The following is a 15,460-nucleotide window of genomic DNA, read 5'->3' as shown; positions in this document are numbered from 1 at the left end:
AAATGGTCATGAAACATTTTTCAGGTTTTATTATGGTGCCATACAGCCCATCTTCACCCTCATGGACTCACCCTTCATCGGCCCTGACCCCCCCCCATAAATTCGAACCCCTCCCCCCCCAAATTTCAATTCCTAGGGGAAACACTGAGTGGGTACATACTCTGTGTGGCTAAGCGATGCGTCCACTGCCATTACCTGCACTACCACAGCTACACTGCTGTTTATACTTGTGCTAGCTGTATGATACAGAGTGCGAGTATGTGTACACTATGTATTGTAATGTATTCTAGACATCATATTGTAGATGTAGCCTTAGGGTATGTCTGTGCTGCAATTAGACACCTGTGGCTGGCCCATACCAGCTGACTCGGGCTAAGGGGCTGTTTAATTGTAGTGTAGATGTTTGGCTGCAGCCTGAGCTCTGGGACCCTCCCACCGTGGTGGTCCTAGATTTCTGGCTCCAACCTGAGTCTGAACGTCTACACCGCAATTAAACAGCCCTGCGAGCCCAAGTCAGCTGGCACAGGCCAGCTGTGGGTTTTTAATTGCAGTGTAGACATACCGTTAGAGCACTCCATCAAGGTCTACTCGGGGCAGTTAGGTCCTTTACAAATTACACCCCTGTAGAGTGCTTTGCCATGCGGTGTAGACAAGCCTTCAGTCTAATATTAATCTGGATCAGAGTAGTGCTTCTATCCTTTGAGTTCTCAGACTCGGCTCTTTAAATATGCTTTGCTCAGGGCAACAGCCTGTTGGCACAGCTTTCTTTTTGTGAACTTCCTAACTTCTCACTTAGTGAATGTTAGATTCTCCCCAGTAGGTTATATGCTATGCTTTAAATTTAGGCATTAAAGCAAACCTTCTACTCTTCTCTCTGATCAGATCATCTCAAAAGTAAAGGCCTGGCCAGTGATTGGATTATATTCATTTGATCATATCATTGGCTTGATCCTTCAGGGTGCTGCTTGTGCCTTCTGCGATATGCTGACTATTCTGAACTCCAGCTTACTACAGTGGAGTTGAGGCTATTCATCGCCTTGCTTGTTCAAGCCTGAAATAAGCATTTTGCTGCTAAATATGAAAATAACTGTATAAGCGGTATTCTAACAGTTAGCCAAATTCTCCTTTAGATTCAGTTCTCTGCAGAGAATTTGGCCCCATGTATGTAAACGAGTAAGAAGATGCAGACTTCAGATCTCAAGAGTGTAGGTTCAGCTTGAGAAATAATATAATAGGCGATTTCTGCTATGTGAAGTCTTGAAGCACTGTGTACGCTTGTGTAGAAATGAATAATAATAAAAATATTACCTCAGTGTCTGGGGCCAAGTTCTGATATAATCATTTCAGTCAATGGTGTTAAAGCTGGGGTAAGTAAGATCAGCATCAGGCCCATGTTGTTTGATGTAAGAAAATCATTCAAACATACCGAATCAATTTATTTATACTGGAATTATTCAAACCCTCATGCCAGGACATCAAGTTAGGAGAGTGAGAATGCCCTGTCTGTGTGCCTTTTTCCCATCATTCCTGTCGTTGTATTATAACTCAGAATATACCAAGAACCAAGAGTTGGTACCCATAAGATCTCGTACTCATGTGTTTCATGTACATTTCAGTCAAACCTCTTTTACCAGTTATTAAAGATTTTTGTCCGAATTCACTCCAGATGTAAGTGTAATTTCAGTGACTTCAGCAGAGTTGCACCCAGCTGAGACCGGCACTTGAAATTAACCCTTTGAGTGTGTAAACTGAATTAAGCAACAATAACAGACTCTAGATTTTCTTTACAATGAACAAAAATGGATGGCTATTTTACAATTCCTTATAAGTCTGTGATAATTTCTGTAATTGCTTTTGTTACTAATTGGAATCGAAATGCCATCCGTTCAGTATTTATATGGATCAAATACCCTTCTTCATAGAAATTCAACTGTAGTTTTACATCAAGGCCCAAATCCTGAAGCCCTTACTTAACTTTTACTCAACCTTTTGTTACCTGAGTAAGAACTGACTTCAGTATATGGTCCACTTGTTGAGCCATAGCTTATAATGAATAGAAAGTCACAGACACTTTACTCCTTATTCAAAGAGGTTTGATTGTCTATAGATCTTATTTTGGTGCAAATTAATTTTGCTGTGAATGAATGACCCACCTAATGAGGTGAACAAAGGTATAATTTTCTATTCAATCATAGCAAAATGCCCTAAATTATTTGGGCAGATTTTTTTGTGTGCACACACACGCTAGGAAAACAAACTTTAAAATGAAGAAAGGGCATAGTAGTAACTGATAAGTCTTTTTTTTTATTTCCATTATCAAGTTTTCTGAAAGAGTCAGGTGCCCCATCTAAGCTTTTGGAAAGACCATAACCAGCCACAGTGTTGCTCTGGATTATACACTACCATTCCTACTGGCTCATATATCCTAATACTTATTTGTGGTATAATTATGACTCAAACAAAGATAGAGGCCTGTTGCATTAAAGTCATAATTGGAAATGTTCCGGTATGTTTTGCTCAACTAGATAACCTAGTTTGACTTAGAGTGAGGCACTTCATTCAGTGAGGGAAGGTTAATTCACCAGAATCCATTTCCTGTCTTTATTGTCTGCCATAAAGATATTAATATACCCGGATACATATTGCTATTCTGAAATCTCAGACCCAATCTCTACTGCTGCACAGCCACATCTGAGCTATTGGTCATTTTTATACTTATAGTTTTAATCAATTTTTTTTTTTGGTAAATCCATCATAATACTAGAACAAAGCAGTGTAAGTAGGGGATTTAGCAAAATGAACCTGGCTATTTGTCCATGACCCAAATGCTAGTACTGCCACAGTAACACATAGCTGATAGTTGAAGTCAGCAGTACCATCCATGAACTGAGTTTTATTATCCAGTATCCATCACATTCTGCAGCTGTGAAATTTGCAATCAAACAGAGCATTGTTTTAAGCTCCAGCAGGATCAAAATGTAAGTCGGGATATAAAGTTAATCATCTGTTAGCCAGTAATAGGCAGCCAGTCATCCATTACAGTAAAAAAGCAAAAGATGCTGCTTACTCAGTAGAAAAATGAACATATAAAGTGTAGTTGGAAACATGAAAATGTTACCATCTAATTGGAAACCTTTATTAAATCATTTGCTGTGAGGAATACAATGTTATTTATATTTTTTATTTTCATGCTTCTCTTGGAGAGTAGTTTGAGGGGTGAGACGTGGCGATTGAATGACTATAATGTAGGCTTCATTTCTTTCCTTTCTATTCACATTACAAAATTTCTTCATTAGCCCTTATACTAAGGCTGTTTCTGATATAAGGCTTGATTCACTAGTGCCTCAGTGGAAGGTGTAATTTATACCTCCCTGCATTAGCAAGGCCTACTGCTCCACATGGAAAATTCAGTTAAAGGAGGCTGATGCTGTCCCTCCCCTATCTTCCCTCAGGGTCTCCAGGGGGATGGGGATGAGGGAAGGATGCAGCTTTAGTTTACAGCTGGAGCCACACAGGAGCTCTGCTGGTGGAGACTACAGAGGGGATGCTCAGAATCAGTGCTACCTTTGCAAGATGAACTAGTCCCCCAATGTTCCCACACCTGTCAGCACTTAGGCTAGGTCTATACTACCCGCCTGAATCGGCGGGTAGAAATTGATCTCTCGGGGATCGAATTATCACGTCTCGTCGGGACGCAACAATCGATCCCCGAATCGACGCGCTTACTCCACCAGCGGAGGTAGGAGTAAGCGCCGTCGATGGGGAGCCGCGGAGGTCAATTTTGCCGCCGTCCTCACAGCGGGGTAAGTCAGCGCCGATACGTCGAATTCAGCTACGCTATTCGCTATTCGCGTAGCTGAATTTGCGTATCTTAAATCAACCCTCCCCCCCCCCCCCCAGTGAAGACCTGCCCTTAGATACCATGGTGATGGAAAGAAGGTAGACACCGAAAGTGAGGTTATAGCTTCTTTCTGTTCTTGCACTCTTCCAACTGGGCAGATGTTCCAGTTCACCTCTGGGCACTGTGGCAGGGTTTATCCTGGTTGAAGCCATTTTATGGGCATAATCTAATTTATGGTCCAACAGTGAAAAATTAGTCCATTATGTTAAGAATGTTCCCCTTTTGTGTAAGAAGTGCAAAAGAATAGGAACTGTAAGCTTAGTGTGCTGCTTCCTAGCATTCTGTTGGATCCTCAGGAAAGATGGAAGGTAGCATATCCTGGGGAGGGGGAGGGAGGAAGGAACAGCTGCAAATACCCCCTTTAGAGGTGGGTCCATAGGGGGGTCACATACATTATAGTGCTCTTTCAAACTGGCTTATATAGGGAATAGGGATCCATGGCATATTTAAATACAGTGTGTCCAAGTCCCTTGTCAGGGTGGTTATGCACTGGAATAAATTGCCTAGGGAGGTTGTGGAATCTCCATCACTGGAGATTTTTAAGAGCAGGTTAGACAAACACCTCTCAGAGATGGTCTAGATAATACTTATTCCTGCCACGAGTGCAGGGGACTGGACTAGATGACCTCTCGAGGTCCCTTCCAGTCCTACGATTCTGTAATTCTATTCTGACATGAAACACACACATCCCCATGGTATTTGCAGATACAAATCCATTGATATGATTTATATTATGCTATGCTGAGAGCGCCAGTAATTGGCAATGCTTTTTCCTGTGGCGAATTATATTATTGTCTGCACAGTGTCATACCAGTTACTTTGGCTTTTCCCTGACTCCTCTCACATTGTCAAACCACACCCCCATTTTTGCTTTTTGTGGGTCTTCTCTAGAGAATTGTATCTTGCCAAGTAGGAAGTTTGGGCAACTGCCTAGGTTTTAGAGGAAAGTTTTATAACAGGTGGCTGCTGTGATTCCTTGCTCTTTATAGCAGGGAGCTCATTGGACAATATGGCCCTTAATTTTTAAAATAGCTTTTCTCAATTTTCATCGAGCATGCCACTTTCAAAGCTCTGTAAGGCATGGATCATACAGTTACAATGTAAATCATTCACTTCAGAAATAATCTTGTATTTAGAGGAGTCCTGGAGCCAAGGTATGACATGACTGCACACATCACCATCAATGTATGTATCTACAGCTCTATTAATATTAAATTTAACTGCACACTATGCAAAAGTTATTTTGATGAGAAAAAAACTATTAAATTACCATGTCTACTTCCAACTTGCATCATAAATCAAATTAGAGGTTAACTCAATTGGTGCTTTAGGGTGTCATATGAACTTTTGTAGTTTGAGCTCTAGGTATGCAAAACTGAATGGTTCTTCCTATACAGTCCATGCAAGGTCATCAGAGAGATCATAAACATTAGGTATAGTTTAATAATGAAGGTTTGAAATATGAAATAACTAGAGAAGTGTCTGAGCCTCAAGTTCGAATCCAGATTTTCTAATGTTCTGAAGTGTTTGGATTCAGCGTTTTGGTACCAGCCTACCTCTGGAAAGAATTAAAAAATCTGCACTAAATTAACTTTTTATAATCAAAATATATTTTCTCCTTTTCAGTGTAACCATAAAATGATCCATTTCCACAACTGCAAGAATATACTCTAGGGTCAGTTAATTAGTTCCACAACATGAGGCACTAACTATGCACAATTATAGGGGTAACAATACCCAATTAGTCCAGTAATCTTGACTTGCTGACCATCCTTTATTGTTTTATATTGATTTTATTACTACCACAATCTTGTGGCTGTGTTGGCTTAGGGGTCATGGACAGACTGGCAAACATTTTGGTTTGAATAATAATAATATGGAATGTTAAAGACAAAGTGAACTGAAATGTTCTCAATTCACATGTTTTTGATCTACTGTAATTTGTTTATTTCTTAGGCAAATGGGTATTTTTAAAAACAATATTTTTGGTTTTTGTTGTTGGTTGTTTTGGAGTAGAAACTACAACATGAGGTGGGATGTGCTGTTTTATAATGAGCCGTTTTCTGCATTTCAGTAGCCTTCCTGTTAAAGATCCTCACATAGATAGTGCCTCTCCTGTGTATCAGGCTGTGCTTAAAACTCAGAACAAGTCTGAGGATGAGCTTGACGACTGGACTCGCCGTTCTGCCAATCTGCAGTCCAAGTCTTTCCGCATCCTTGCCCAGATGACCGGAACGGAGTACAGTAAGTCAAGCAATGAAGCCCCAAATTTGTTTTTAGATTAATTTTATTTTTCTTTCCTCTTTTATACACTAGCTGTTGAGTCTCAAAGATGACTCACTTCCTTCAGTAAACCTCCCCAATGTGGGCTAAACTCACAAAGCTCTGAATCTAGTTAATCAGCCACGAGTACTATTCTTTTATTGTGGTGAGTGCTAATAATAATCATTAACTAAACAAGATCCTGTAAATTCCACTGAAGCCAGAGTTGCTCCTGCTCACTTTATATCTCTGTATGACCTAATGGTGGAAAGCTGCCATGCTTATCCCCTTAGATTGTATTTTCTTTTATGCTTTTCTGGTAACCTGGGGTTGGATTGTGGGCCTCACCTAGTAGGTTTTTTTAATGGAAACATTTTCATTTCTGCAGTGCAAGACCCGGATGAAGAAGCCCTGAGGAGATCAAGGTAGGCAACTAGCAGCAGGCATTATGGCCTTCTCCTTACTGATAACCAATACCTAATGCTCTAAAATGGCATTAATATGAAAATACAAAACTAGATTTTTTTCTTAAATATTCTAACACATTTACTCAACAATCACTAAAATGAAAATGCTGTTGGCTTAGAAATCTGCAAGAAGTGCTTGATTGAAAAGATAACAATGTGACAGTTAGGTGTAATACAGTACAAAATCCTGGAATGAGTACTCAATCTTGCAAGCTCTTTGCACATGGAATTCCCATTGACTTCAGTGGGAGTGCTGTTTGTGCTGGGCTCATAGGATCAGACCCTATGTGACTGCATTCAATTCTGTAACTGGATGAAAATATATGATGTTGTGGTAGTGTTGAAATTTAATGAGCAATTTATTTGGATGATCCTGTGATTGGCACTTGATTCAGCTGACATGATATAGTAATGTAGTTGTTTCCAATTATAGACATGGAATAATCATCACCTGAATATATTTTATGTGAAACAGAAAAAAATGATTTTTTTTTTTAGATAATACACAGTATGAGGATACAGGACTGCTTTTGCTACTGGAGAAAAGTACATATCCATTTTCAAATGTTCTGCCAGTAAGGATTTTACACATTCCTAGGCTCATAAACTGTAAGGCTGTTACGAACAGTTATGATCATCTAGTCTGACTTCTGCATAACACAAGCCATAGATTTCACCCAGAGATTTCTACATCTAGTTCAGCAACTTGTGATTGAACTAGAGTGTATGGGGTCCTAGCCTGATGTATTCTATTTACATATTCCACATCCCTATCTTGCCAAAAATATTTTAAACAGCTTGTTTAGTTTGTGATCTGTCTGGTATTTTGCCCACTCAATGTTTAAATTGTGTTATTATGAAATGGATTATATGCAAGGTTTTGGACTGTTGATCCTTCTGCACATAGTAAGGTAGGGTTACAAATGATGAGTCGATGAGCAAAACACGTATCTTTTTACTTACAATATGAAAATACAAATCCAAGGGATATATTTTCAACTGGATGTATTTCCCATCCAGGTTCCACAACAGTTCATTGAAAGTTGCGTAGCTAGATGCCTCCATATCAGTTTGAGACTGTGCCACCCTTGCACTAAATTCTGTCCTCAAATATGCCAACACAATTCCTGTTGATCTCATTATAAGTCTCGATTCAGCAAGTGTGTACTGAAGTCCTGTTAACTTCAATGGAACTTAATACAAATCCTGCCGTATCCAAACAAACACTATGTACAGGAAGGACCTTCACTAGAACTAAATTCTGTCTGCTAATGCAAGGGCTTGGTTCCCATGCATCTGTTTGTGGGCAGAATGTAGACTGTCATGAGCTTTAGCTGTGGTCCATAAATAGAAGATGCATATAGAAAGGCCTGGGTGTTGAAAAAAAACACTTGGAATTGGATAGATTTTTAAAAGACTAATTGGTTAATAACACATAAGTCTCTGCACCAGGGATTGGCAACCTTTGGCACGCGCCTCGCCAGGGTAAGCACCCTGGTGGGACGGGCCGGTTTGTTTACCTGCCGCGTCCGCAGGTTCGGCCGATCGCAGCTCCCACTGGCCGCGGTTCACTGTCCCAGGCCAATGGGGGCGGCGGGAAGCAGCGGCCAGCACATCCCTCGGCCCACACTGCTTCCCACAACCCCCATTGGCCTGGAACGGTGAACCGCACGTTTTGGAAAGCATGGAAGGAGGGAGTGATATATTTACAGCATGCTCCCCTCTTCTTCTGCCCTCTTACCCAATACAGCAGAAACCCCTTCACAGGGTCCTAGTTACAAAAGGTCAGAGGTATAAACGGGTGTGCATTATGCTAAGCTCCACCCCCAGGCTCCCAGCAGCATAAATTACTGTAGACAGAGCCTGCAGCATTGTACATTGCTACTCTTTCATGGTTTGAAATCCACAGTGGGGGTTTCTGGGGCAGCCAAAGGCGAAGGGATCCCCTGGAAGTACAAATACTGCAGGAGTCTTTGCAGTTCTTTAGCGATCCATTAGTTTGAGCTGTATATCAGACTGTCAGATGCCATCCCTGATGGAAAAGTTTCATGTACACATAAGTTAAAATGTCAGAATTCTCATGTAATGGAGAATTTTGGTCGAAAGTCATGCCTGCCAAGAATGCTCTCTTCTCTCTCGTGCTTTTCCTCTCTTCTCTGTGTATCAGCTTTGTTCGGTGTGAACAATAATAAGGGTTGAGTCAAACTTAGTGGTAGCTCCATGTCTACTTTTTCTTTTAGACATTTTCAAAGAAGGAAAACACAAGTAACTTTCCTATTTTTTTAATGCAAGTGTTCACCCCTAGACTTGGTGCCTATTGTCACAGATACTGGCATGGACTCTGAACAGAGCCCATAATGTGCAGGAATTTTCAGATGGCAAAATGCCTGTTTCTTAATATAATAATGAGTGTGTTTTATGACTCTTTTGTTCAAGTTATACTGGCAGCCACACAGGCACATGGGGCAGTGGATGAAAGGCACTTTGAGGTACTTTTGATGTAAGATTACCATTTGTTATGAAACCTTTCCTTTGCATTGGGATTGTTATGAATGTTTTGTTGAAAAATTGATAAGTAATTTGTCTATCGCCAGTAAAACAGACATCTCTTGAATTAATACCCTTCCGTATGTGGAGATGGAGGGATATAACTTCAAAAAAATGAGGGATTTCTTAAACTTCATGATTCCTATTAAATCCAGTTGAAGCTGCACAGCTACCACCCTGCACATTGCTTTGAAAAAATACCTCTCAAAGTTGCAGCATCACAGCTAGGGGTATTCTGAATAATTTTATTTTTATAAGCATAAAGTGGCATTTGAGAAATCATACATCAACAGAGTTCCTTAGAAGTGTTATTTGTATCATATTATGCTGTTAGAAACTGAAGAATTTAAAAAGTTTAAAGGACTTGTCACCATTTACTCTGTGGGTTTTTTTGGGGGAGGGGGGTTGTTTGTTTGTTCGTGCTTTGTAAAGCTTGGAGAGTGAAACTAGCCTGGTCTGTTTATTTTCTTTTTCTCTAATCAGTTTCACTCTCTGGCTCTCCTGTATTAATACAGTGGTTTTGTGTTTGGATATCAGCCTTTCAGGAGAAATGAACATGTCTGCTTTGAAACAAACACATGCACAAATCATGTGAACATTTTAATTTCCAATAGGTTTTGTAAAGTTCTCTTCTCTGCTCCACCACACCCCTTTGTTTATATTTTTAACTTAAAAAACCTGGGGCCTAAACCAGAGGACAGTATCCAGAAAAGATCCAACCCTGAAAGAAGTAGAATACCACCTGTGAGGTGCTGAGTGCCCTTCTCTCCTATTGAAGTTGATGGGAATTGAAAATGCTTAGATATTGGAAGGAAGTGATCAGCACTACACAGATTCTGCCTCTGTGTTGTTCTGTTTTTAACTCAAATGTCTGGAGATACTTATTTAAATATCAACATTTGCAGGATTTCAGGTTCTCGTTGCTTAATCTCTAACAAAAGCAAAAAAGCTAAGAGGAAACATTGCTCAAATTTGGAGCCGATGGTCCTTATAAGAAAAGATATAGGCTGACCTAGATATTATAGGATAGGAAATGTTTGCATTGATTTTGTCTTGTACAATGTTGACTTTCACTTCCTGCTCAGCTGGAAAAAATACTGAGAGTCTGCTGGCAGGAAAACAGTAGAATTATGCTGAGAATTTCTAGCAAAAGCAGCCCTGTCAAACAAAACCAAAACCAAGGAATACAAATTTGTTATATTTCAGCTCAAAAATACAAATCTAAAAAGCTTTCCAAAATTTCTCTGGAAAAGGATCACCCAGCCTAGTTTGCCTTTATTTTGGGAGGTAACGTAAATCCAAATAAATTGCCATTGCCCTAGTTATAAAGCAGGGGAGTAGTGGCCACATTCCCTAACCCCTTTCTTTCTCCCTTCTTTCTCTCTCTCTGTCTTTTTCTTTCTCTCTCTCTTTCTCCATGCCACAGGGAAAGGTTTGAAACGGAACGTAACAGCCCACGCTTTGCCAAATTGCGCAACTGGCATCACGGCCTATCGGCGCAAATCCTTAATGTTAAAAGTTAAAAACCCATGTGTAACAAATAAATGTGCAAGATATAAAATTACACTAAAGAATTAACTGCTTTCCTGAGTTAGAACCTGGGGGTATCATATATATACATACACAGTAAAGACATAAGATAGGGGGTTTTCTCTGAGTGCCTGCCTTTATTGTTTTCTGTTGCTAGCCTGATATTTCTCCACTCTCACCAAAAAAAAAGAACAAAAAAACCAGACCTACAAATGATCTTCAATGTAAAGTGGATTTCTTTTTGCCTTCTGATAAAATATAATTTTAAAGTATTGATGGGGGAAAGATGTAGCCATTGTACTTTATTTAAATACAAAGAGCAACAAGAGAAATGATTGTCAGATTTTCTTGGGGGTTGAGGGGAGATATACCTTTCCAGAGAGTGTGACTGCTGTAAGAAAGTCAAATTGGAGCTAGATAGTTGAGAAGAAAAACTTACTAAGTCTAGCTGAAAGGTTCTAAATACATAGTCCTTTTAATTTCTTTCAATATTTAAAAAATGTTTCAGATAAGACCGTAGATGTGATAAGTTTATTTTTCTTGAATGTGCTATATTGTTAAGAGTCACTGCTGGCAACATTGCTTATAGTTTTCCCTTTGAAAACAGAATTTGTCTTGGGGAGAAAGATAGAGGTGGAATGTGGCAGCTGTGAGACTGTGAAGAAAAGGGGATTAGGTGACACTTCGTTAGAGATGGCTTAGAAGTAAAAAGAATATATGAGACAATTCATGTACTAAGTTTTTAAAAGCATGTTGTAAGTTTCAGGCAAAGTGCTGCTCATTCTGTATTGCTCTTGTTTTGATCCCTCACTTTTTTCTGTATATAGCAGCATGCTTTATCTGAAATAAAAGGATTTTAAAAACTAAAGTAATGATGTGCCTGTTTTAAACAAATACTTTACTCTGGAAAATAAAATAAACCTTGGAAGTATATCAGAAGGAGAGGAAATGTTCTGTCCACAATAGAGAACATTGTCAATAAGCTTTTCCCAATTAAACATAATTCTTACAGATCTCAAAATGATCTGAATTAGAAAGCTCGGTGTAGCCTGTATAAAAGGACAAGAATAGAACTGAACACACAAATTCTGAGTAACAAAAGAAAACAGGATATTTTTGTGGATTTTGGAGGGGGAATTATAATAATTGCACAAATTCCTTTGGTAGTCTGCATTCTCTGAGGTGTTGCTAATATTGACTTAGTACATACCTGCTGTGTTGACACATGGGTCATTGCTGGGGGTTAGAATGAGGTAGCTTTGTTTCAACAAGTATATTGCAAGCATTGCAACAATAATTTTATTTTAAAATATATAATCTATAGTAGTTGTTTTTTAAAATGCCATAACTATTTTTAAATAATCACCATGCCAATCCAATTACAAATTAAGCCATATTATAAATATTTATTAATAATTTTAACTATGGAAATGCCAAGGGCCAGATTCTGATCTCATTCACATCGGTGTAAATCCAGAGTAACTCCACTAAAGTTAACGCAATTATTCTGGATTTTCCCAGGGTGTCACTGAGAGGAGAATCTGGTTCAAATAAGAGAGAGTCTATTTCACATAGAAGATTTATATAGCGTTTAAAATATCAATATATAATTTAGTGTATTCATTTATTTAAAAATGATAAATATTTCAAAGCTAAAATATTTTGCGTCTAGTTTAAGATTGAAGTAAATCACTTCTGAATTATTAATCCCAGAGTTTAAATGTTAATAGGAATTGTATGCACTTACTATCAAAACACTGTAATCTATTTGGTTTTGTTAGTACTGGCGGGTGCCACTGATAATGACAGGACTAATGCCCAGAATTTAAGTGCTTTATATCTAAACATAATTCTCAGTCTTTGTAGATGTTTGAATAATCCGAAAAATGAGACGTATAATGTATCATAACAGTAACTGAAAGAAGGGATTGGTCTCCTCCAGTTCTTCTTAAATGCACATACGACCTGCTTAATTACCAGAGCCAGATTCAGGGGAGGCAACACATGCAACCAGTTAGTGAGTCGAGGGGGCATTAGAAATAGTTGTCCTTCTGTTCCCTGGAAAACATGCAGAAAACATAAACTAAATAATCTCTAAATTATCAGCAATTAATTCTTTAATTGTTTTTATAGGGCTCATGTAAAATTTTTTAGAAAAATGTAACTCTTCTAAGGTTTGAAATGCAATTCTAGAAATCAGAGATGATAAAGACCTATTACTGAATATAATCCATCCCCCATTACTCATGCAAAATTATTTCATATAACACACAGTCTAATGTTTTGTTCAGTCCCATTTTAACAGAGCCAAATAATGGGTCATATTCATAAAACCATTTGGAAACCAAATAAAATTATTTCTGTATTTTTTCTTTTACCAATTTATTTTAAAAGGAAAATTCCTTACAAAAATAAAAATAAAATTCTGTACTTCAATTAATGTTTAGATTATGTCACAAACCATCAAAAGCCAGAAAAGCCAAGCTAAAGCAGTTTTATGTCATTAACAGATCTTCCGCTTTTTCCTTGTGATTGGGAATTAGGTTTCGACTGTGAAGTGGAGAAGTTAGGCCAGGAGTTGCCTTCTTACTCAGTCCCACTGCTCGAGAAAGTAATGGACAGAGAACTGATGAAAATTTGCAGGGGGCATCATAAAGCGACTAGCCTTGTGATTAAGGCCAGCTCTAGCCTGGATGGGCTCCATCACTAACTTATGCAGATTTTCTTAGTTTATAGTACCTTGCAGGTGTATCTGTCTGTCTTTAGGGTATAGTCTAAAACGTGATTGTTTTGTTCAGTGGAGGAATGTTGGTGACAGTGCAGCAGGCTAGCTTCAAAGGATTGTTTTGTAAAGAGCCCCCATCCCAAATAAGAAGATAAAATATAGCATGTGGGCAATGATATCCCAACAGTCTTGCCCCAAAAAGCCCAATGTTTATAAACATTTAATGAAGATACAGCCAAGGAAACTAGGAAATCAAAACCAAAAGGCCTTCCAGGTAAATCTGCTTGTCTGGTTATGGCACAGGGAAATGCTCATTTTCTGCTGTGGTCTAAGCCTGTTTGATCCCAACTAATCTGTTTCCTAAATGCCCTTGCTTTGCCCTCTACTCAAATGCTCTCTCTCTTATCCTCTTCCAGTGACTAGACTTGCAGCAGGAATACTGACTGCATGCAGTGCATGCTGGTACGGCAAGTGTGTGTTTGTAAGAAACCAGGCTTAAGAACCTGACCTCTCATGCTTCCTGCATGAATGGATGACAAGAGAGGAGATGCTCTGGGGCTACTTTCCTTACTTGCCCCTTCTCACACCCTGCCTATGTGGGAAGGATTTTAAGCTTTTGCTATATAGTGAATCAGTGAAGAGGTCACTTTCTCTAAAACATGGTTTCTCAGGCACTGTGTGTGAGACAAGTTGGGATTGTATTTGTTCAGTAAGGAGAGATGGGTATGATGGGACCATTTTAGCACTGCTGGAAATTCAAATACTTCTATATTAGAACTGCGTCTGAATTCTTCATGCAAAGATAGCAGATGTGAGACAGTATAGCATACTCAAACTTGGGTTCCTACAAGAGATAGTTTAAATCTCATTCGGTCAAATTCTTCCGTGATGTAGTTCCACTGACTTTACTGAGCTTGCAGTAGGGATGAATTTGACCCATTAAATGCAATAAGTACAGTGGAGTTAAGTCAGTATATCTGCATCACTCATTGACTGGGACCTGTCACTGTAGTTTCAGCAACTACCTGGATGTCTTGCACGCAATTTTGCTTGTAAAACGTGACAAGCTAGAATTTGATGTGTTAACAACCAGTACTAACTCTGTGAATATATTGAATATCTGGCTGTGGTGCCGTCATTGGTCAGGCACTCAGGACCTCCCCTTCTCAATGTTCTATCACAGTTTCCAGCCCCATTCTTGAAAATGAATATACCCAAATCCCACTCTCAGTTGTAAGAACCTGTGTCCCATTTAAGCTGGTAAGAGCCTTCTGACACACCCAAATCAAGACAAGCACCTTGATCCCCTTTCCTCATTTGCTAAAATCTCCAATTGTTAGCACCCTCTGACCCTGCCCAATTGCCAAATCTTCCCATCCAGGAATATGCTATGTAGACTACTGAAATCCTTCAGTGGACCGATGTCTTATTTCACAGAGGGTCTCACAAAAACAAAGCCAGCTGTGTAACTAATTCCATCATGCAGGGTACCTAAGTAGAATCAGGAAATAATGAGAATTTCATCAGTTTTATCTTGTGCCATCCCCTCTCACATAAGAGTTTCAGTGACCTAAGGATAGTGAATAACCTTGATTGTTTCTGGTTAATGTGGAAACCTGGTTGATGTCAGAGAAGGAAACTAGACCAAAGCTGGTGGCAAAGTGGCACCACAAACTGTTACTCTGGTAGTTTTGTGGGAACAATGAATTTATGGCCACTTGTTTCCATGCCACCCCTTCTGGAAAGATGGCATGATCCAGGACAGTGTTGATGATTATTTGTAATCTGTCCAATTAATATTCATTTAAAATGAGGAATCCATACAAGGTTAACAAAAAGAGTGAACCCATCCTCAAAACTGTCTGTAGAGGGGAGCACATGTAAGCCAACAAACCTCGTCATAGCTCTAGGTCCACCATTACTGTCTGTGGATTGAACTGCATTGGAAAAGAAAAGACTGTTCTTCACCTGTCTTTGTCTTCTACATTCTCCTGTTTACCACTGACCCTTCCTGCATGGATTGTAGTT

General features: G+C 39.1%; 1 protein-coding gene across 40 annotated transcripts in view; it reads left to right on the top strand.

Moving 5' to 3' along the window:
- The window catches only part of LDB3 (LIM domain binding 3), a 206,971-nt gene that overhangs the window by 122,694 nt on the left and 68,817 nt on the right, over positions 1 to 15,460 (top strand). For 32 of the 40 annotated variants that reach the window (XR_006175507.2, XM_065551826.1, XM_065551824.1 and 29 more), the window contains 2 exons: positions 5,976 to 6,145; positions 6,552 to 6,588. Coding sequence is in view for 39 of the 40 variants with exons in the window: in XM_065551826.1 (XP_065407898.1) it covers positions 5,976 to 6,145; positions 6,552 to 6,588 (207 nt within the window). In the remaining variant the exon portion in view is untranslated. Of the gene's footprint in view, positions 1 to 5,975; positions 6,146 to 6,551; positions 6,589 to 10,603; positions 11,576 to 15,460 lie in introns of those variants that run through there. The other 8 variants (XM_065551827.1, XM_042854713.2, XM_042854711.2 and 5 more) reach the window with 2 other exon arrangements.

Source organism: Chrysemys picta, chromosome 7, assembly GCF_011386835.1.
Source record: "Chrysemys picta bellii isolate R12L10 chromosome 7, ASM1138683v2, whole genome shotgun sequence".
Lineage (NCBI taxonomy): Eukaryota > Metazoa > Chordata > Testudines > Emydidae > Chrysemys > Chrysemys picta.
The sequence above is the reverse complement of the archived record's forward strand: the minus strand, read 5'-3'. Positions and strand labels throughout refer to the sequence as shown.